The following is a 22,848-nucleotide window of genomic DNA, read 5'->3' as shown; positions in this document are numbered from 1 at the left end:
AAGAGATTCCCACCTCCTAGGTGTCAAACTCTCTCCAGGTGTTGATGGACTACGATTCCCATCAGCCCATGCCAGCAGGGCCAATTGGCCATGCTAGCAGGGGCTGCTGGGAATGGTAGTCCATGAACTTCTGGAGGGCCTGAGTTTAACACCTATGTCCTAGACTCTTAGTTCAATATTTCAATTTGGACACAGTTCTACTCCTCATATGCTAAATTTGAAGGTGATACAAGAATATTAAGCTAGCGGGGGGGGGGGGAGGCTTTTAAAAATGCAAGCTCACAGTGATTTGGGTTTGTTTTGTTTTAAGAAGCTAGGCTTGGGGAAGACGAGAAATCCATCCAGACGTATGAATCAGGAGCTTTACTTTCTAGAGATCATCTCACCCCAGTTATTTCTGTGCAGCGGAAGCCAAGATTCAGCTTTTCCAGTCCTGAACGCATTACCCAGCTTTCAGGATCAAGCCCTGCTGTTTGTTTAGCCTTTCTGGCAAACTCTGGCTCCACAGCGCAGTATCGCACGCTTCGACAGACCACAAGGACAGTGTCAAAGCTCAGTTCCATACAGTTAATTCAATAAGTCACAGATACCATGACTTCATAAAGCAGAGAGACTCCAAAGTTATTAGGGGAATTGTGGAAAAGGGAGGGGGGGGGGAATGGAGAAGGAAGATGGAGTGGGCCGGGCTGGGGGTTAGAAAAGCAACAAGCGGAAGAACAAAACATCCCATAAATCACGCAAAGCTGCTCCAGTACCATAACAAATGACCCCATATCTTGGCCATTGTTCCCAAGCAATGGCTTCAGGTCCCCTCCTCTCTCTGGTCAAAATAGAATGCCTTCAAAAAACGCCTTTGGTTTCATTCTAGCCTTCTTCTGTGCTCAGGGAGGCTGCACAGAAATTGACCGATTCTTTCAGAGCTGTGGAAGGGATACCAAGGGAGATCTAAGACATTTACATGTACAGCCACCCAAGCGCTTGGGACTTTCAGTTCCTATTAAGGTAAAGAAGGCTCCAAGGTGAGCCGACTCTGAAAACCGTAGCTGATGTCAAACCCTGTACGGTTGTCAGGCATTCGACACAAACAACATCCCGTAGCCCAGAGGCACAACAATTTAAGTGTGTCTCCTACTTGTTCCCCCCTCCCCTTTTCTGACCTCTCTCGTAGGCTGAGAGAGTGAGTACCTTTCCGCACAATCAAGGTTTAGTAGAACAAATGCTGTTTCCCCCCATTTGTCACAGACAGTCTAGACATCTCCCCTTGAGGCTATGCTTCTGTTCAGGATGCATGGCATGCGTCCAGATCTGGGTGTACCACATCTTGCACGTGGAAAAATGCACTCTGTCTCTTCGCCTACTGCTTTGGGGGATTTCGGCACTGCAGCACCATGGACCCCCATGTTCCTATTGGTTACCGTCTGCAGGACCACCATTACGACGGTAATTTTAATTTCTATCCCAGTTTTTTGGACACCCAGGTTTGCTAAAGCAGCTAACAACATGTTTACAAACACAATTAAAAAAACAGTAAGTGTGACAAAGCAATATTTTAGCAGAAGGTAGCCTTAGTTCTTAACTGCCTGACCAATGTGTGGACTCAAGGAAGTAAAATAGTGGGTATTCCAGTCCAAGGTCACCCAGTAAGGTTTGCAGCATAGTGAAGATTTGAACCTGGGTCTCTCAGATCCTAGTCTGCATTACACTGGCACCATGCCTTGTCACCCTGATGAGGACTGCTAGGCATAGGTGTCAAACTTGCAGCCCTCCAGATGTTATGGACTACAGTTTCCATCATCCCCTGCCAGCATCATGCTGGCAGGGGATGATGGGAACTGTAGTCCATAACATATGGAGGCCTGCAAGTTTGACGCCTGTGTGCTAGTGAACCACTGGCAGGGGCTTATGGGGCTCATAGTCCATGAACATCTGGAGGTCCAGAGTTGGACACCCCTGCATTTACGCCATGATGGTTGAATTCTGCACAGCAACACACTGATAACATCTCGCCCCAAGCCTTGGGAAACCTCTCCCAGTCGTTAGACACAGATGGCAAACACAGTTAGGCAGACAGCCTGCGGGACATGCAAAGAACCCTCTAGACAACTCGTTCCACAGCTATGTTATGGCAGTCCAACAGGAAGTATGACTCTTACCTTACTCGTCAGCCAAGCCTGTGCCATACATGACCTCACTGTATCCCATACCGCCCCCAGGCAACCAGAATCCCAGAGAACCATGTCCAGATGGCTTCTCCACATGATAAAGAATGCAGGCATTTTCTTGGTACCCCACCTTTATTCCATTATGGAATTCAAAGTGGCACACATAGGAGACCCCATTCACAGCCAGACCCATGTAGTGTACCCAAGAAGAAGATTTTGGATTTTAATCCCACCTTTCTCTCATGTAAGGAGACTCAAGGTGGCCTACAAGCTCCGTTCCCTTCCTCTTCCCACAACAGACACCTTGTGAGGTAGGTGGGGGTGAGAGAGTTCCCAAGAACTGTGACTAGCCCAAGGTCACCCAGCAGGAATGTAGGAGTGCAGAAACAGATCTGGTTCACCAGATAAGCCTCTGCCACTCAGGTGGAGGAGTGGGGAATCAAACCGGTTCTCCAGATTAGAATCCACCTGCTCTTAACCACTACACCATGCTGGCTCTCATATGTGTTATGCAGTTGTGTGCTTTTCAACCAGACCTTGGGATAGGGGTTGGGGGTGGTGTGGAGAAATGCATCGTGGCAACGTTTCAGCAGAAACTTTCGAACCCTGAGCAATCGCATTCTGCATAAAACAAAATTTTATTTAAAACAGGTTTATGCTTGCCTTTCTCTTGTCTGCTCAGCAGCAAAACATACGATAGCACAAAGGGAGGCAGTGGCAAACCACCTCTATAGGTCACTTGCCTCGAAAACCCTGCTGGGGGCACCATAAGCCAGCTGTGACTCGACGGTGCTTTCCACCACCACTTTAATGCTGTGCACAATAAAACATTAAGAGCATTGCACAACCAATGCATTAAAACTACACTGAACTACATAGGACAGTGATCAATAGGGGAAGCCTACTCAATAGGGGTAGCTGCGTTCCCTCACATTCATAATTTGCTGTTGTCCTTGCAACTCTCCACTTTTCTTCTTAGCCTGTTCCGCCTGCCTCCCTTGCCCCCCCCCCCCAAAATACGCACTTCTGCAATGTAGATCGTAATCTCTGTGAAGGTAAAGACCTGTCTTTTTGTTTACGGAGCTCTGATGGTGTTACATAAATAATAACATTTTTATTACACCATCTCTCATTCTTGGCAAGAACTCCAAGAGCTCTATTTTGAATCTCAGCAAGATGTGCAAACTGGTTCTGCAGAGAAGGATATTTTCCTTGCAAAGAGGGAGGATCAAAACAGAGAGAGAGAAAGCCACCCAACCAGACACATGTTTTAGGATGACAAACGTTTTTGCTGCCTTGATGGATTCAGCAGAGGGGTTTGTTATTTGGTCCCTAATGGCAGAAATGGATGATTTTTTTTTAACCAGGTCTAGTTGATGCTTTCTTTTTTGCATGGGTTGGTACAAGGGAATTAGCGCTGGCAGAAGATATATATTGGTCCATAAAGTGTAGTGTAGTGTAGTGGTTAAGAACCAGGTTTGATTCCCCACTCCTCCACCTGAGTGGCAGAAGCTTATCTGGTGAACCAGATGCATTTCCGCACTCCTACGTTCCTGTTGGGTGACCTTGGGCAAGTCACAGTTCTTGGGAGCTCTCTCAGCCCCACTGACCTCACAGGGTGTCTTTTGTGGGGAGAGGAAAGGAAAGGAGTTTGTAAGCCAGTCTCCTTACAGGACAGAAAGGTGGGGTATAAATCCAAACTCTTCTTCTATTGCCACACCAGCAGCAGGCACCAACGCTTGTGTCATTAACAGATACAAAACGCTAAGACCAGATCAGCCACAAGTGGAAGCATTCTTTGGTTGCTTCTTACCCACGTCAAATCAGTTCTCCTCCAGTGAACCTCGCTATAACAAAGGTAAACCAAAACCTCCCTTGTGTACAACAGTTTGTCTCTCCTGACCAATGGCAGCCTGTTGCCATTTAGACGGAATGGGGGAAAAGGGAAAACCTGTCCCGCTCCTCCACTTCCTCCTCTCACAATCAGAAAAGTCGAGATCCTGGGGGCAGAGAAGCCGTATGAGGTTTCCTTCCTGGCAGGAAGAAATGGCCTACTTTTGGTTCCAGATGTGAATCAAGATGTAAACTCTGGCTCCTACACAGAAAAGAGGACTCTTTTTTTGTAATAGAAAACTGCTCTTGTGTGCTGAAGGGTACCCTGTTGGATCCGTTTGGTGGCAGGTGTACATTTATCACAAAAAGGTAAATGGTAGTAAGCAAAAAATCTGGCATGAGGCAGCAGTGCTGTAACTTTGAAAGCTCAGTCAAATAAGGTGTACTATCTGGAGAATTTGCTACAGAAATAAAAGCATGGCGGACCCACGACCTAGCATCTGATGTGCACATTAATTTACAGATCTAGCTGAGGCTCACGGTGCTACCATTCCCAATCTGTGGCATGAATCACACCAGAAGAAGAAAAGGAATTTGGATTTATACCCCCCCCCCTTTCTCTCTTGTAAGCAATGGGGCTTACAAACTCCTTTCCCTTACCCTCCCCACAACAGACACCTTGTGAAGTGAGTGGGGCTGAGAGAGTTCTGAGAGAACTGTGACTGGCTCAAAGTCACCCAGCAGGTTTCATGTGGACGAGTGGGGAAACAAACTCAGTTTACCATATAGAAGTCTGCTGCTCAGTGGAAGAGTGGGAAATCAAACCCACTTCTCCAGGTTAGACTCCACCTGCTCTTAACCACTACACCACTCTGGCTCTTGTTGTGCGAACAGGCCCGAGGAATTCTAAGGTTCTTATGCACCCTCCTTTTTCTCTTCCCCAGTGATCAGATTAGATATTTCTAATAGCTAACATTAGATAAATTCAGAGTTTGGCAAATTACAGTGTGCATTTCCCTGAAAAACACTGGTTTAATCCTGGTTCAAATTGTGGTTTTGCAAACCGATGGCAGCAGGAATATCTAATTATCTGAGTGTGCATCAGGGGAGGAGTCTTGGTAAAGACAAAACCCACCAAACATACTCATCACTAAAAACATTCCTGTTGTTTTGAACTCCTGTAATGAAATTTTCAGGGCATTGAAGTGTATGCAAGCTTCACATAATTTTCAGATTTTGCTTTCCTAACAGTTTAGTTGCTATCATATTGCTCCAACAAGCATTCGTGTTTTTTCTCCAGAGAATCCCTGCAATTATGAAGACATAGCAAAACCCAAATTTGGCAAGAAGAGGAAAAGGAGAGTGAAAGATGAAAAGGAATGAAAAGGGACCACCCCCACCCCCCCACCCCCAAAAAAACCTTAGCATCCTTCACAACATTTGTGAAAAACCAAAATCGGACATCTCCTCTGTGTCTGTCTCCCCACACGTCTGTTCAGCAGCCAGCTTGGATACCTGGCCCCTGAATATTTTTAAGTATTCACATTTGCCAGAGGCAAGATCCAAGAATACTGGAAGGCCCAACGGTCTGAGATGGTACAGCACATTCATAGGTCCCTAACAGAAGGGACTTTGTGGCACCAGCTCCGAGAGAGAGAGAAAAAAACACACACCCAAGAAAAGTCTAATAATGAACTACTTATTTTAGTAAATATCATATGAATGAAATAAGTGTTTTCTCAATACTTCGCCGTCTTCCCTCGCCACTTTCCCCAATTTTATTTCATTTTATGTTTTTTTACAAGTGGAATTCAGCAGACTCAGTGTATAGTTGGTGCTAAACTTTGGAGCAAAAAACAAAGTTGTTTCCCTTATTTTTCAGAGTATATAAATGTGCTAAATAAAACAGTCACTGTACCCCAGGAGGAATGCTTCTCTTTGGGCACGGGCTTAAAAATGAGTTGGCTTGATGCTTAGATTCTGCCCAGCTCTGGGCATTGGTAGGTTTGGGAGTGACTTTTTGGGCTCTGTTTTTGGGGTTCTTCTTTTTGGGCTCTGTTTTTGGGGTTCTCCGTTTTTTGAAAGAGAAAAGCAACAGGTTTACCAAAGACATAAGAAAACTGAGTTTTCTGTGGGACTGCTCCACACTAGTACAATTGAAATTAGTTGGGTTGGGCTTCGGCCTGGATTCAAATCTGATGCTGCTCATACATGCCGGGCATTACATTTCATTGTAGGGAGTGGGTTGGAGTGGATTTCCACTCCAGCCTCTGAAGCAGCAACCACTAAAACAGGAGTCCCCAACATGGTCATAGAAGTCACAGAATCATAGAGTTGGAAGAGACCAGAAGGGCCATCCAGGCCAACCCCCTGCAATGCAGGAACACACAATCAAAGCATTCCTGACAGATGGCCATCCAGCCTTTCTTTAAAAACCTCCAAAGAAGGAGACTCCACCACACTCCAAAGGAATGCATTCCACTGTCGAATAGCCCTTACTGTCAGGAGGTTTTTCCTGATGTTTAAGTGGAATCTCTTTTCCTTCACCTTGAACCCATTCCTTCTGGTCCCAGTTTCTGAAGCAGCAGAAAACAAGCTTGCTCCCTCACCAACATGACATCCTTTCAAATATCTAAACATGGCTATCATGTCACCTCTTAACCTTCTCTATGGCCCCGGCCAACACTTTTTCTCATATGTGCCATCTACCTCTATGACTGGTTACAGGAGTCTGGGTTTCAGCAATATGCTGGTGACAACCTTCTACAGTTCTCCATTTTAATCCGATCCAAGACTTTTACAGGGTCGATGCAGGCTCTGAACAGGGGAAGTAGGGGGTAAAGAAAGCCTCGGTGCAGGTGAACAGATTTTGTTTACAAAATGTTTGCAACTGCCATCCTGCAAATGCACTGAGGGCAACGCACAAACAATTGGAGGGATAAAATGTGAAACACTGCAAACCACGCAAAAGGGTCATGCTCAAAATTGACCTGAACACCATCCAACATTCCATCCAGACAAGAAGAGACACACTAAAATGTGCTGGATGTTCCCCTGCCTCTGAAAAACGTGATCTTTATTTGGGCCCTCAGACTTGCTGAAATCCTCCGTTTCCTCTGACTTCAGGCTTTGCAAATATCCAATACCTTTGCAGACTGGGCTCTGGGTGTTTCAGTTTTGGCACTGCAAAATTCAAGCTCCATACGTCTCCATTTCCCCCACATGGGAAATAAAGCAGAGACACGCTTAATCCACCTAAGAGAGCAGAGCAACATTTAATGCATGAATTGTTTCTGTGAAGGGCTCTATAGAAGAAATTAACTGAAGACAGCCTTTTCCAAAGGAGCACGGATGGCCAAGGAGGTGAGTCACAAACCACTTATACTGGGACAGTCCCTTTGACTCCAGTGGGGACTATACTAATAGAAGTGGTGAGTGAATAGTCTCTTTATGGGCTTCCCACTTTTCCTAGACAGGCAGAAGTGGGGGTGGGGGGGAGAGGAGAGGAGAGGATCATGCTATTGCAATAGTCCCACTGTACGGCATCAAGGCCTAGTTTTGTTTTGTTTTTAAATGAGTGAATACTAATTGTCAGTTTATTAATTCATTAATGACACCAAAAGCGCTCATTTCTCTGAAGAGTTCAGAGTGGTTGGCTTAAGGTTCAAAACATCGTTTGTACAGCCGGCTGTTAACTATACATGTTAAAGATTATTTTCCAATTATTCTGTGACTGTTGAGCAGAAAACTGCCACCACAGTATGCCACAGATCATGCAGCAAGTGACAGGCCACAGTGCATGCCTAGAATCAGTCTTATAATCGTGAAAATTGTACACTGTGTGCATTTGAGTGTGTGCCTGTGTGTGTGCGTGAGATAATGAAACTCTCGGCATTTCTGCATTGAATTAAACACTCTCCTACTGGCCAATGGGCAGACTCAAGAAAGAGATATGAACGGACACAAATGCCAGTGATTAAAGCCCTGAGAGATGATGTTGTTTTGAAGCATAACTCCTTCCTTGTTCCCTCTTCATATGAGACCCTTCCCTGATATTTGTACCCCAAAAAGGAGTCTGGTTGCATTTTGGGAAGGCTTTCTTTTTCTGTGTTGTATGGATGTCAGAAAACGTTTTTTTTTTATCAGTTCACCTGCAATCTAGCTGCCTTCAAATTATTCCAGGTGAAAAGAAGCCTGCCATAAGAATTTTATCACTTTTCATAAATCCAAGTTTGTAAATCCAAGTTAGGCTCCAAACACTTAATCAGTGTTTTGAGAACGACGGCAGAACCGTCCAAGGGCAGAGCAGACTCCAGTTCAACAAAATGGCTGATGCATGTGCCAGACAGACATTTTTGTGGCTTCGTGGTGTAGGCTGGCATAACAGAAGTTAGAGCGTGAAAGCGGTAATGCTGGAATGACACAGGCAGATCCAAAATCTCATGAGATTTATCTGCACAACTTCTTGGAGGCAGCATCATTCACTGAGGAGAGAACAGATATGCCACCCGACATGCTATGGGTCGGGTAAGGGGCGGGCATGTCCTGGAACTCGCCAAATTGTCCTCAAGGTAGTCCATCAAAGTAGATCAGCTAATTAATCAAGCAAAACAAAAAGCAGAGGGGGCTCAGGAGACCGGTGAACGTTTCCCACTCTCGTAGCATGAGGCCAGCTCACCCACAACGATGACAGGATACGTTTGAAGTCACTTCAATGAAATAATAAGGAAGTTCTAAAACCACTGTCCCTCAGCACAGGGGCACAATTTTGGATCACTTCTCAGACATTTTTAAAAGAAGAAGAGTTGGACTTAGATCCTCCCTTTCTCTCCTGTAAGGAGACTCAAAGGGGCTTACAAACTCCTTTCCCCTCCCCGCTCACAACAAACACCCTGTGAGGTAGGTGGGGCTGAGAGAGATCCGAAGAACTGTGACTAGCCCAAGGTCACCTAGCTGGTGTGTGCTGGAGTGCACAGGCTAATCTAAATTCCCCAGACAAGCCTCCACAGCTCAGGCGGCAGAGAGGGGAATCAAACCCGGTTCCTCCAGATTAGAGTACACCTGCTCTTAACCACTGCTGCTCCTGGCGGCGATGCTTAGAGCGATGAAAACAAAGATTCACACCTGCGCATTCTCTCGAGGAGAATGCAATCCCAGGAAGAGGACTGCCCAGCGTGCAACATAACAGGACCTGTGGCTGAATCACAGTCAACTGGACAGACTTGTTAACAAAGTAGATCAGCATCCTATTCTGTAGCCTTGACACCTCAATGCATCTTAGATCACAGCTCTCACCACAAGGCTGCCTGCTTCTTGCCAAGACTGCCAGCTCTCCTTCACACAGCTCAGCCCGTGTGTTTCTGTCAAGGTGTCAGCTGTAATGACGCCTTCGCTGGCAACCAACCAACCGGGTGGGAGGACAAAGAGAGGAGGATAATACAAGGTGAGGTTGCAAGAACTGTCACTAACGCATTTAATGTACCTCAGCTCCCTGTTCCGCCTGACAGGTAAGAGATGCAACGTTTTGCAAGGAGACATTTAATCTCAGCCGTAACCCTCCATGGAGGGCCCAAATGAGACACCAAGTTTGAAGTCCTCTTGCACTGTGGTTGCACACTGATGTGGAAAGTCTGGCTTGTCTACTCAGAAGTCAGAAGTGCCCTAATGAAAATGTCTAGCTGGGGCTGCATCCACCCTGTCTCTACCCTGGAACAGAAGTCAGAGTGGCCTGTAAGTTTCCTCCTCCCTTTTTTGAAAACTAGGCTAACATTTGCCCTTCTCCAAACTTGGGCACACCTTCCGTTCTCCAAGCTGATGGACACAGGTTCTGCAAGCTCTCTAGGAAGTTGTTTGAGTGCTCTTGAGTGCCTATCATCTGGCCTGGAGGATCTGTATGCCCCTAATGTAGTCAGGTGTTTCTCAACTACCTCTCTGTCCATGCCAACCAGCTTGGATGCCATGCCTTGCCTATTACCATCTCTAGATGAAGGGCCAGCACTTGTCACCAAATACTCCGGGAACACTGCAAGCCATCATCACCTGGCACAGGTCCACTGTATGTTTGTAGATTTGGACCGCCTTCTTTTCATACCGTATATTGTCACTGGCACAAACCCAGAGCACCCACATACCTCCTGCTAGAAAAAGGGACTTGCCCTCCAGCCACAGATTTTCCATCTCTTCTGCATCTGGCATTGAGACACACTCTTAGCTGGGATCTTGCCAGTGCAAATCAATGAACTCTCCCTGCTTTGCAAGCAAAGCAAGAGTGGACTCTCAAGGGTTTGTATGGAGGGTTTACAGCCATCGCCCTTCTAGGTGATCTTCCACAGGCTTAAAAGATCCATGCTGCCAGTGCCAACCAGGGTTGGGTTTGATATGCTGGTTTCTCTCCTTCCAAAGCACTTCCGGGGCCATGGGGGGGTGGGGGGTGGGTGGGATCTCACAAGGGAAAGCGCAACAGTAGAAATGTCAAGGGACAAGAACAGTTGGGGATGACCACACTGCGTTGGGCCCACCCTGTCCCTCTTACCATTCAATGCTCAAAGATCTGGGACGGTAGGCAGGCAGCTCAGCTGAGCCATACTCAGCTTTTCTCTTCTTCTCCTGCTTCTGCTTAACTGATAATCGGTGTGTGAACTTAGAGAGGCTGCTCTCAGACCTGGGGAAGGGCAGAAAGGAGAGGCATTAACTTTGCTGCAGCAGCATCCGCGGAACCAGAGGGGGAGAGGCTTGCTGGCTGAAGCAGACAGAAGCTCAATAAAGCCCCCCTACGGATCAGTCAACTCAAGCTGACCATACTCAAATGAATCGATAATATATGTAACAGAGAGATTTTTGCATAATGGCAGGAAAGACTGTTGCAAAAATAAGAGTAATGGGAATAGTGATGGAGGAGGCAGGAGTCATATTGAGGGACTGGAGCACCTTCCTTATGAGGAGAGGCTGCAGCGTTTGGGACTCTTTAGTTTGGAGAGGAGACGTCGGGGGGGGGATATGATTGAAGTCTATAAAATTATGCATGGGGTAGAAAATGTTAACAGAGAGACATTTTTCTCTCTCTTTCTCACAATACTAGAACCAGGGGACATGCATTGAAAATGCTGGGGGGAAGAATTAGGACTAATAAAAGGAAACATTTCTTCACGCAACGCGGGGTTGGTGTTTGGAATATGCTGCCACAGGAGGTGGTGATGGCCGCTAACCTGGATAGCTTTCAGAGGGGCTTGGGCAGATTGATGGAGGAGAAGTCGATCTATGGCTACCAATCTTGATCCTCCTTGATCTGAGGTTGCAAATGCCTTAGCAGACCAGGTGCTTGGCAGCAGCAGCAGCAGCAGCAGCAGCAGCAGCAGCAGCAGCAGCAGCAGCAGCAGCAGCAGCAGCAGCAGCAGAAGGCCATTGCTTTCACATACTGCCTGTGAGCTCCCAAAGGCACCTGGTGGGCCACTGTGAGTAGCAGTGCTGGACTAGATGGACTCTGGTCTGATCCTGCAGGCTCTTTCTTTTGTTCTTACACTACACTAAATTCATAAATAGAACAAGCTCAGATAAGCAACTAAATCTATAAAGAATAACCCAACTTAACAAGTAGAGGGGAAAACTTGAGAAAAATCACATAAAAACAGCAAGCGCTGGGTATGTACACACAGGGTGTGTATACCTCAGTTTTGACATTTTAACCAAACAAAATACCTCAGAAATGTTTCTCAAAAAAAAGTAAGGTTTCTCTCTTTCTTTACAGCACTGAAATAGACCGCAAACAGCTAGCCATTTCTCAGATACGTTTCAAAATCAGACATCTTCAATTCATTAACTCGGGTTATTGATTTATTTTTCAGCTTGTAAATTTGCTGTTACTCAAGGCAGAGTAGAGACAGTTTCTTGGAGGGAGACGCTGTCTGCCTAAATATCACCACTGGGAAAGAGGAGGCTCCAGCATTTCAAGATCATTCTTTACATTTCTAAAATCAATTTTTTTTGTCCTTTCATGGAAGGAATGGGTGTTTGGCTTTGAAAAACATGAAAGGGAGAAAAACGAAACTCGGCTCTAAAGCCAGCACTAAGGGGGGGCAGGGAAGAGATTTGATTAGGAACAATTACACATCTCATTAAAGCCTGTAAAATAGAACCTGTAGCTCAAATGAACTCTCTGTCATTACATTTCTCCCCTGCAATTCCAAGGCACAGCTTAGGTGATAATGACTCATATTTCCATTAGCTGGGACTCAGTCAAACCAAGTTCTTCAGTCTCAGCCAGCTGCTGTATTTGGAGGCTGAGCAGAGAAATGAGGGGCAAAGATTAAAGGATTCGTTGAATTGCCCTTCCAAAGCTAGACACGAGGCGCACCGCACAGGTGGGTGAAATTTCACCAGAACATATATTAAAAATCACCATAAGAACATAAGAACATAAGAACAAGCCAGCTGGATCAGACCAAAGTCCATCTAGTCCAGCTCTCTGCTACTCGCAGTGGCCCACCAGGTGCCTTTGGGAGCTCACATGTAGGATGTGAACGCAATGGCCTTCTGCGGCTGTTGCTCCCGATCACCTGGTCTGTTAAGGCATTTGCAATCTCAGATCAAAGAGGATCAAGATTGGTAGCCATGGATCGACTTCTCCTCCATAAATCTGTCCAAGCCCCTTTTAAAGCTATCCAGGTTAGTGGCCATCACCACCTCCTGTGGCAGCATATTCCAAACACCAATCACACGTTGCGTGAAGAAGTGTTTCCTTTTATTAGTCCTAATTCTCTTCCCTCGCAGCATTTTCAATGGAATGCCCCCTGGTTCTAGTGCATTGTGAGAAAAGAGAGAAAAATTTCTCTCTGTCAACATTTTCTACCCAGCCATGCATAATTTTGTAGACTTCAATCATTATCCCCCCCTGAGCCGCCTCCTCTCCAAACTAAAGAGTCCCAAATGCTGCAGCCTCTCCTCATAGGGAAGGTGCTCCAGTCCCTCAATCATCCTTGTTGCCCTTCTCTGCACTTTTCTATCTCCTCAATATCCTTTTTTTTTGAGATCTTGTGACATCAGAACTGGACATAAGTACTCCAAGTCGCGGTCGCATCACAGCTTTATATAAGGAGCATGACAATCTTTGCAGTTTTATTATCAATTCCCTTTTCTAATGATCCCCAGCATAGAGTTTGCCTTTTTTCACAGCTGCCATGCATTGAGTTGACATTCCCATGGAACTATCAACTTCAAGACGCATACAAATCCCTTCCTGGTCTGTGACTGATAGCACTGACCCCTGCTTAGCGTGTATGTGAAGTTTGGATTTTTTTGCCCCTATGTGCATCACTTTACATTTTGCTACATTGAACTGCACTTTTGCCATTACTTCTGAGCCCACTCACCTAATTTATCAGAAGGTCCGCTTGGGAGCTCTTAGCAATCCTTTGTGGTTCTCGGCACCACCCTACATAATTTGGTATCATCTCGCAAGAGCTTGGCCACCACGCTACCCACCCCTACTTCCAGGTCATTTATGAATAGGGGTTAAAGAGCACTGGTCCCAAAAGCGGATCCTTGGGGACACCTTCACTCCCTACATCTCTCCATTGTGAGAACTTCCCATTTACACCCTTACTCTTTGTTTCCTGTTTCTCAACCAGTTTTTAATCCATAGGAGGACTTCCCCCTCTTATTCCTTCATTGCTGAGTTTTCTCAACAGTCTCTGGTGAGGAACTTTGTCAAAAGCCTTTTGGAAATCCAAGTAGACAATGTCCACCGGTTCACCCCTGTCCACATGCCTGTTTACACCCTCAAAGAACTCTAGTAAGTTTGTAAGACAGGATTTGCCTCTGCAAAAGCCATGCTAACTCTTTCTCAGCAGGTCTTGCTTTTCTACATGTTTTATAATTTTATCTTTAATGATAGATTCTACTAATTTACCAGGAACAGATGTCAAACTGACTGGCCTGTAATTTCCCGGGTCCCCCCTAGATCCTTTCTTAAAGATTGGTGTGACATTGGCCATCTTCCAGTCCTCAGGGATGGAGCCTCATTTCAGGGATAAGTTGCATATTATAAGTTGCATATCCATGGCAGGGTGCATGTATGTGTGTGCATGCGCATACATACATACTTATTTTAATATATTCTAACATGTGGGAAAGCTTTAATGACACATACCCTGGAGCAACAACCATCCACATTCACCCAAGAGGTCTCCCAAAGGCAGTATAGAAGCAACCACAGTCCTAACGTCCAAAGAAGAAGAAGAAGAGGAGTAGGAGTAGGAGGAGTTTAGATTTATACCGTGCCTTTTCCTCCTGTAAGGGAAGTGTCCCTTACCACAGTCCTAACGTCAGAAGAAGAAGAAGAAGAAGAAGAGGAGGAGGAGGAGGAGGAGGAGGAGGAGGAGGAGGAGTTTGGATTTATACCCCACCTTTCTCTCCTGCAAGGAGACTCAAGGTGGTTTACAAGCTCCTTTCCCTTCCTCTCCCCACAACAGATACCTTGTGAGGTAGGTGGGGTTGAGAGAGTTCCAAAGAACTGAGACTAGCCCAAGGTCACCCAGCAGGAATGTAGGAGTGTGGAAACATATCTGGTTCACCAGAAAGCTATAGTTTACATATTAGGATGCATCTCTGGGAAGTAACAGCTGCACCCAAGACTGGAAATTTCCTCTCCCCCACCCCCCTATCACATACCAATCAAACTGCTGCAGTATAGTTGGGAAACTCCTTTTCCAGTTCTTGTGAAGGCACCTTTCAAATTAGCTCAGTTGGGCCAAGGAGCTGATGGACCATTCCGTCCGAACCCTCTAAGACAGTGATGGCGAACCTTTTCGAGACCAAGTGCCCAAATTGCAACCCAAAACCCACTTATTTATCACAAAGTGCCAACATGGCAATTTAACCTGAATACCGAGGTTTCAGTTTAGAAAAAACGGTTGGCTCTGAGGCGCGCGTTACTCAGGAGTAAGCTTGGTAGTAGTCGGTGGCTTTGCTTTGAAGCAACCGTGCAACTCTTCCAACGGGTGAATCACAACCCATGAGGAGTTACTCAGAAGCAAGCCCCATTGCCAGCAACTGAGCTTACTTCCAGGTAAAGGATCGCGCTTTAGTTCTTCGCATGAAAATCAGTGGGATTTAACGGCGCTTAACAGGGTTACCACACTGCTTCCCCAAAAGTAGGTCTTAGGTTTAATGCTAATAATTGAGCCCAGGACAGCCTAGATGTGTGTGTGAGGGGGCTCTGCGGATGCCCACAGAGAGGGCTCTGAGTGCCATCTCTGGCACCTGTGCCATAGGTTCGCCACCACTGCTCTAGGAACCTCCACAGCAGCCACAGCTTGCTCAGTTATTTGCACAACACAGCTTTGTTTAACTCAGAAATCATTCCCACGTACCTATTTCACTTTGACTGTGCAGAGACACATTAACTCCCCCCTTGATGCAGCCTTGGGAATATTCTGCACAATCGGAAGTGATTAATCTGATGGAAGGCCAAGCACAAGCAAGGATTCAGAACGAATCAGTTCAAATAATGGCATGGTCGTTCAACTCCAATGCACATCCAACCACGTTTAATTTTCACTTCTGCTCTGTTTTCTATACGTGCCCCTTTTGAAGGAAGGCTCTTTAGCACTTTGGTACCCTGACCAGGAAGCTATCTGGTCTGCAGTGCATATTTAGTATGCCTACTGAACTATTCTTTCAAATTATTTGTTTCAGTGCACAGTGATTACCCACCTAAGCATCCCACTGTGAGGAACACTCACTGTTTTCTATCAGTGTGCCATAAAACCGGCCCCATTCCCAATAAAAGCAGCGACTATACCACTTCCAGTGTTCCAGGAGGGCCTCAGAGAGCATAACGTTAATTAAGGTCACATCATCAACCTTTGGCTCAACATGTTATCGTCATTTCTGTTTTAACAGATGGCTTTTGGAAAACAGATAAGAAAATTGCCTGCAGTGGCTCAAAGGGCAATGCCAGGAGACAGTCCTTTTTTTTACTAACGTCATTTTGTCAGATTTTCTCTTTTTCTCCACAGGCTTCACTGGTCTCAGTACATCAAGTCTTTTCGAGTCTGCCCCAATATGGTATTGTCAGAAACACATGGCAAGAATGTCTCCGCTTCCATGAAAGACTATACCCATGGTGGCGAACCTTTGGCACTCCAGATGTCATGGACTACAATTCCCATCAGCCCCTGCCAGCATGGCCAATTGTAGGGGCTGATGGGAATTGTAGTCCATGACATCTGGAGTGCCAAAGGTTCGCCACCACTGGACTATACTCTTGCCTTTGGTGATGGCCACTGGGTTGGGTTTTTTTGCTCAACCTGAACACTTACCATTTGCTCCTCCCTGCTTAAAAGAGCTAAATCTTTTTTCCAAGAAGAAGAAGAAGAAGAAGAAGAAGAAGAAGAAGAAGAAGAAGAAGAAGAAGAAGAAGAAGAAGAAGAAGAAGAAGAAGAAGAAGAAGAAGAAGAAGAAGAAGAAGAAGAAGAAGAAGAAGAAGAAGAAGAAGAAGAAGAAGAAGAAGAAGAAGAAGAAGAAGAAGAAGAAGAAGAAGAAGAAGAAGAAGAAGAAGAAGAAGAAGAAGAAGAAGAAGAAGAAGAAGAAGAAGAAGATTTATACCCCGCCTTTATCTCCTGTAAGGAGACACAAGGTGGCCTGCAAGCTCCTTTCCCTTCCTCTTCCCACAACAGACACCTGGTGAGGTAGGCGGGGCTGAGAGAGTTCTGAAGAACTGCGACTAGCCCAAGGTCACCCAGCAGGAATGTAGGAGTGCGGAAACACATCTGGTTTCCCAGATAAGCCTCCGCCACTGAGGTGGAAGAGTGGGGAATCAAACCCGGTTCTCCAGATTAGAATCCACCTGCTCTTAACCACTACACCATACTATGAGGAGTCATGACCAATGTCACGTTTTACATCCATGCAAAGCCTTCTGGCTGCAGTGAAAAATTAGAACCACCTCCAAAGGAAAGGATCCCCCAAGGAAGAAGTCTGATCCACCTCTTCCAACATTTGCATGAAGGATACACTTTCATGTGTCAAGCAATCCTAAAATCATGTCTTTTGGACCATATAAACCAGGCTTTAACTACGTGGATTGTAGGAATGAGTCATGAACAGGTCCAGGGGGCTCTCCCAACTGAACCTAGCCTCTCACTTCCCCTTTCAACGACAGTGGTTTGTTTGTATTTTAACTTGCGCTTGTGCATATCAGAGCGGTACACACTTATGCAAAGAAAGGAACACAGAGAAATGCATTTGTCCACACCTAGTAAAATGGGCAGCAGTGACCTTTGCCTGCCCTGTGACTCACAAATCGGCCTTGCGGCAAGACACAAATCCAACAGATTCTATTACACTTCATACTTCAGGGAGACATCTTACGGCTTCCCTGCAAACATCTTCCCATGAGGCTCTGAAAAGGTGCAGGCCAAGATGACTAGCATCCTTGCTCCCTGCTCTGTAACAGCTGCCTACAAGCCATGCTCACAGAGGACATGTGGATATTTGGTGGACCTTAAATATTCCCTCTTCAGTTTGATGCTCTGGTAAGATGAAGATGTGCTCTTAATGTCTCCTAGGGTAGAAAGGATTGGGACCGATGAGATTCATTGCAATTTACTTCCAGAATAAATCCAGGGGCAGGTCGAAAACCCGTTATAAAACACACTACACCGAGGTTGTGTTCCAAAGTTTTCTTACTGAACAGTAAAGTCTCCATTGAACTAATTGGGATTTACATCTGGAGTACTGCACTGCAAGGCTGCACTGCTGTCAACATTTGACAGTAAGGCTCAACAGACATAGCAGACTTGCTGTTTGGTAAATATGAACATGGTATGGACTGGCATCATTTCTGAAAGGCAAGTGGTGTAGTGGCTAAGAGCAGGTGGATTCTAATCTGGAGAACCGGGTGTGATTCCCCACTTCTCCACCTGAGTGGCAGAGGCTTATCTGGGGAACCAGACGTGTTTCCGCGCTCCAACATGCCTGCTGGGTCACCTTGGGCTAGTCTCAGTTCTTCAAAACTCTCTCAGCCCCACCGACCTCACAAGGTGTCTGTTGAGAGGAAGGGAAAGGAGCTTGTAAGCCACCTTGAGCCTCCTTACAGGTGAGAAAGGTTGGATATAAATCCAAAACTCTTCTTCTTCTTCTTTGTGCAGTGATATCCTAAGTATGTACATTCTTCAAGACCATCATACAGTGGTTCAATTACAAGGTGCTGTCTAAAGTAGTTTGAAGTCTTTCAGGGACATAACCTGTGTAGTCAACAGCATTTAAATCTTGTATTTAAGGAACAAGAGGGTACCTTTTCTAAAAAAATTAAGAAATCGAGTTCACAAAACCCTCCACAGCCACCATCCACAGTGCAAACTAGATCTTCAGAGCCTTGCAATGTTTATTGCCTCCACAGTCCACTGTGCCATGAAGTCCTTCAGAAGAGCAAACGCCTCTCAATTCCAAACGCAATCAACAAAAATCAACAAACTTTGAATCCACCCTGCCCATATAACTGAGTAGCAGATTGCAAGTTCTCAATGGCATCTTGGCATTAGAAGAGTAGTTCAAGAGTCTAATGTTAATATAAGCAAGTAAAAAAAGCAAATAAATTCCCTATCAAATTATGGAAAAGAAGATACCCCATCCTCACAGTGTTCTCAGTGGGTGAGATAGTCTTCCTTTACCACCAAATATCTCCCAGTCTATCAAGTAAAATCTGTTGATTTTACTTCACTCATTTTTCATTCTGCAAAAACCGTGGAAAAAACACTCCATTTCACCAATTTCAGTGGTATGGAAAAGACTGTATGAGCTGAGCAGCAGAATGAGTGGCTTATCTTGGGCTAGTCCTAGTTCTCTCAGAACTCTATCAGCCCCACCTGCCTCACCAGGTGTCTGTTGTGGGGAGAGGAAGGGAAAGGAGCTTGTAAGCCACCTTGAGCCTCCTTACAGGAAAGGGGGCATATAAATCCAAACTTCTTATCTACAAATGGCTTGCTGTGTAGAACACCAGCCCAACTTCCAGAGCCTCCCCTACTGCTCACTGTTGGTGTCAAAGTGAAACCACAACTCCTCTAACAGAAACACCTGTGCAACCTGCATCTTGCAGTAAACAAGATGTAAGTAATGTAATAGACTATATGTCTAGATAAGTGGCTGGATAGTTTGCTCGTCTGCTGGTCTAACCATATTTCAATGTTATATTACATGGGGGGAGGGAGTATTTTTTCTTGCACTCCTAAGCAACTTCAGTTAGACATGGATTGAAAGAATTCAGGCTCTCCAAGCAACCCTGTGATTTCAAATCAGTGGGAGGAAGTAGCCAATAGCAAATATTCCAAAAATCACACTCATACCGGGACTTTGGATATATGCACATTATTTGCTAGCAACCCTCTCTACCTGCCACTCCTCCCTTCCAGATCATCTAACATATTTTAAAGTAACGAACAGTCATAAAGCGGCACAGATCAGGAATAATTTTTATTGCAAAAATGAACGCTATGATAACCCTTCAGCCCAAACATTCACAGCAACTGTGCTATATGCTTTGGGGGGAAAGGCACACAGCAAATCCATAATATCTGTAGGCGAATGCATTTGAACAGCTGTTTGCAACATATCAGGAATCCGTGCAGGCAGCACCAAAGTTTGCACGGCACCTTCAGAGAGGCTATGTGCATCATGATGGCGCACCCACTGCATGCAGTCTATGAAGTTCTATGTGGAGGTGTGCCATTATTATACACAAGTTCAAGTCAGCACAGTAAAAATGCACAGGCAAAGCAGCCACCAGATACCTGCATCTGGATACGGCCAATTAACAGTCACTTGGAAGTGAGCACATGGCTGGTATGGATCAGGATGCATGAAAGCTACTTTGACAGTCAACATAAGAAGAAGAAGAGTTTGGATTTATAATCCCCCTTTCTCTCCCGTAGGAGACTCAAAGGGGTTTACAATCTCCTTTCCCTTCCCCCCTCACAACAGACACCCTGTCAGGTAGTGGGGCTGAGAGAGCTCAGAAGAACTGTGACTAGCCCAAGCTGGCGTGTGTTGGAGTGCACAGGCTAATCTGAATTCCCCAGAGAAGCCTCCACAGCTCAAGTGGCAGAGCGGGGAATCAAACCTGGTTCCTCCAGATTAGAGTGCACCTGCTTTTAACCACTATGCCTCTGCTGCTCCATGTGTTTGCCATCACCCAGGAAACAGCCTGTGACCCTGGAGGAGTTATTGGGAAGCCCCCTCTCATCAAAAGCACAATCCTTAGGATCACTGTCACACACACACACACACACACACGGAATCCTGTAAGCAAAGCTCTTTGCAATCGGGACAACAATCAGATCCCACAGTCAAGCCCGTGAGAACAGCACTGGCTGTACTGATGACCAGCCCTGTGGAACTGTCTTATCCAGAGCTTGTAAATGTTCAGGGATGCAGGCAAAAATACTAAGCAGCTCTGGAACACAACTGTACTGGGAAGACGGCTGTGGGGGAGGGGGCATTAAAGTTGGACAAGAGTTGCAACTGGATACAAAGATAGGACCCTCCTGTCCTCCCTCAAACCTATTAATCCAGAAACTAAAACCAAAAAAAAAAAGAAAACCAAATTCCTTCTTTTCCCATAGATAGCCTGCATCATGCAAACACATTTAAGCATCTAGACAAACTGGAGACAAATCACCATATGCTATCCCCGTGCCAACATAAGAGTTTTGCAGGGTGGGTGGGTTGGGGGAAGGAGACAACGAACATTGGCCAATCAAGATCCCGGGGAGTGGGACCCTTTGCCAGCTGGCTGTGCCTCTAGGAAGGAGCAAGTGCCAAAATATATGACTAGAGTGAGTCTTCTCCCCAGTGCAGCTGCTTTCTCACTCACCTGCTAATAGCTGGGTCTGTTCTTCCTGGCCCTCTTTCTCAGAAGGATGGGTTCACTTCAGAAAATGTTCCAAAGCACCTTCTTCCCCCAAATGCATGTTATACACACACTGCATCCAAGGCAAAGACCCAGGCATCTGCTGGGCAAAATACCCGCTCCGATGGTTGGCAGTTCGCCCCCCCCCCCCCCCCCCGCAACACACACGCATCCTATTCTGGACAGCTTTCAAGCCCATCCCCAAACGAGATCTTCCTCTTCATTTGCCACCCATATTTTCTCACCCATCACCTTAATTCTCTCTCCCTTTCTCTCGGCTTGTCTCCCCCCCCCCCCAATCCTGTTTCTATAGAAACGAGATTAGCAGAGGGGGGAAATAAAACAGCCCCATGTGACTCAGATTCCAACACCAAAGAATCTCCCTCCCTCCTCTCTCTCTCTCTCTCTCTCTCTCTCTCTCTGGTGTTTTACATAACAAGTCATTGTATGGGGCTAAAAAAAAGAGAAAATAAAAATAAAGGGGGAGGGGGAGAAAAAGGCAGCAGGGGGTTGTAGAGTCAATAGCAAACGATACCTCCCATCTCAGCCACAGGCCTAGGGGGTAAAAGCTACTGCCTCTTAACGGCTCAAACAACTCTCTATGCCATCTGTGTAAAGCTATGATCCAGAGTTACTCAAACTGTCAGCCAATTCAGTTTCTTCCCTGGATATGTTGTCCAGAGGGGCTGCACCCTTTCGTCTCATTTGCTGCCCCTGATGGTTCCTTTGCTCATGTCCTGATGGTTCCTTTGCTCATGTCTGGATTTCTTTGCAATAAGATCGACGAAGTGGCCAGAGCTGGGGCAGCAGAAGCAACAACAAAAAAGAAAGAAAGAAGGGACCAAGAAGGGCTCAGGTTGAAGCGACATGGACTGTCCCAAGAGGTCTAGTAGATCTCATGTGAACTGAAGATTATCTGTTGCTTAACCTGGCTATAAGCCATGGTAGCTTGGCTGTGAACCAATCTGCTCCTCAAGACACCTTGGATCCAAGACAACCTTGGATCCAAGACAACTCATGGCCCTCCAGATGTTATGGACTACAGTTCCCATAATGATGATGGCAGGGGATGATGAGAACTGTAGTCCATAACATCTGGAGGGCTGCGAGTTTGACACCTGTATTTTAAGGGTTCCGTAGCTAGACCCAGCAGATATCTCTAGGTCCAATGCCTGGCCCACAGTCACTGACTTTATAGTGGGAAGAAAACAGTAGGAAACAGGTCTAAGGAAACCATAGGAACTGACATGTATGCTGATGGTCCCGTGAACAAACCGTGAGTGCAATGACTCTTCCTTCATCCTGACTTTTCATATGCATCATCAGTGACAGACCTTGGTAATCACCAATGAGGAGTCTCACGGTCACCATGAAATACGAGTGCCGTTATCCATTTTTTCTAATTACACCACACTGAGATTCTTGAGGCTCCTAGTTTCGTGAAAACACACATCAGGCAAACATTTCAAAACAACACCCTTGAGAAATGTGCACACTTTCACTTTGATTGGCACGGCCACAGCTCCCTTTGAGATGAAGTTGTGGCCGACCAAAATAAAGACCTGATGCACACTTTATCTGCAGCCATGTGGATAAAGTCATTCTGGGAATTGCAGTAATAAGGCACCTCAAAGGGCAGGAGTTCCACAAAGGTCAGATGCTCTCTCAGCTATTTTGCTCTTCTGTTTTCAAAGCCGTGGTCGATAGACTCTGTGATCCATGCCCAAGCTGTGTCTAAACTGCTACGCTGCCATTTGGAAGCAACCAATAGTTTCTGTGCGAGAGCATGCCAAAACTAGAATATGCAGAGTAGGAAGACATTGCCTTGATAGAGCTATTAAATGACAGGAGGGAGATACATCAAATGAGATGTGAGATCCAGGAAGGAAGGAAGGAAAAGGCATGAAAGGGTATCACCAGGCTTAGAACTAAGCAGCACAGAATGAGGTA

The 22,848-nt window shown here is 45.8% G+C and overlaps 1 protein-coding gene across 11 annotated transcripts in view; it reads right to left on the bottom strand.

Annotated features, from left to right (window-relative positions):
• LOC125431855 (ankyrin repeat and fibronectin type-III domain-containing protein 1-like) overlaps positions 1–22,848 on the bottom strand; it is a 310,810-nt gene that overhangs the window by 57,044 nt on the left and 230,918 nt on the right. For 6 of the 11 annotated variants that reach the window (XM_048495029.1, XM_048495028.1, XM_048495032.1 and 3 more), the window contains one exon: positions 10,528–10,656. The exons of 3 other annotated variants lie outside the window; for them this stretch is intronic. In XM_048495029.1, the coding sequence (XP_048350986.1) occupies positions 10,528–10,656 (129 nt within the window). Of the gene's footprint in view, positions 1–10,527; positions 10,657–20,862; positions 21,275–22,848 lie in introns of those variants that run through there. 2 more of the 11 variants (XM_048495036.1, XM_048495038.1) reach the window with 2 other exon arrangements.

This window comes from Sphaerodactylus townsendi, linkage group LG04, assembly GCF_021028975.2.
Source record: "Sphaerodactylus townsendi isolate TG3544 linkage group LG04, MPM_Stown_v2.3, whole genome shotgun sequence".
In the NCBI taxonomy this organism is placed as follows: Eukaryota; Metazoa; Chordata; class Lepidosauria; order Squamata; family Sphaerodactylidae; genus Sphaerodactylus; species Sphaerodactylus townsendi.
This window is presented reverse-complemented; position numbering and strand designations above follow the sequence as displayed.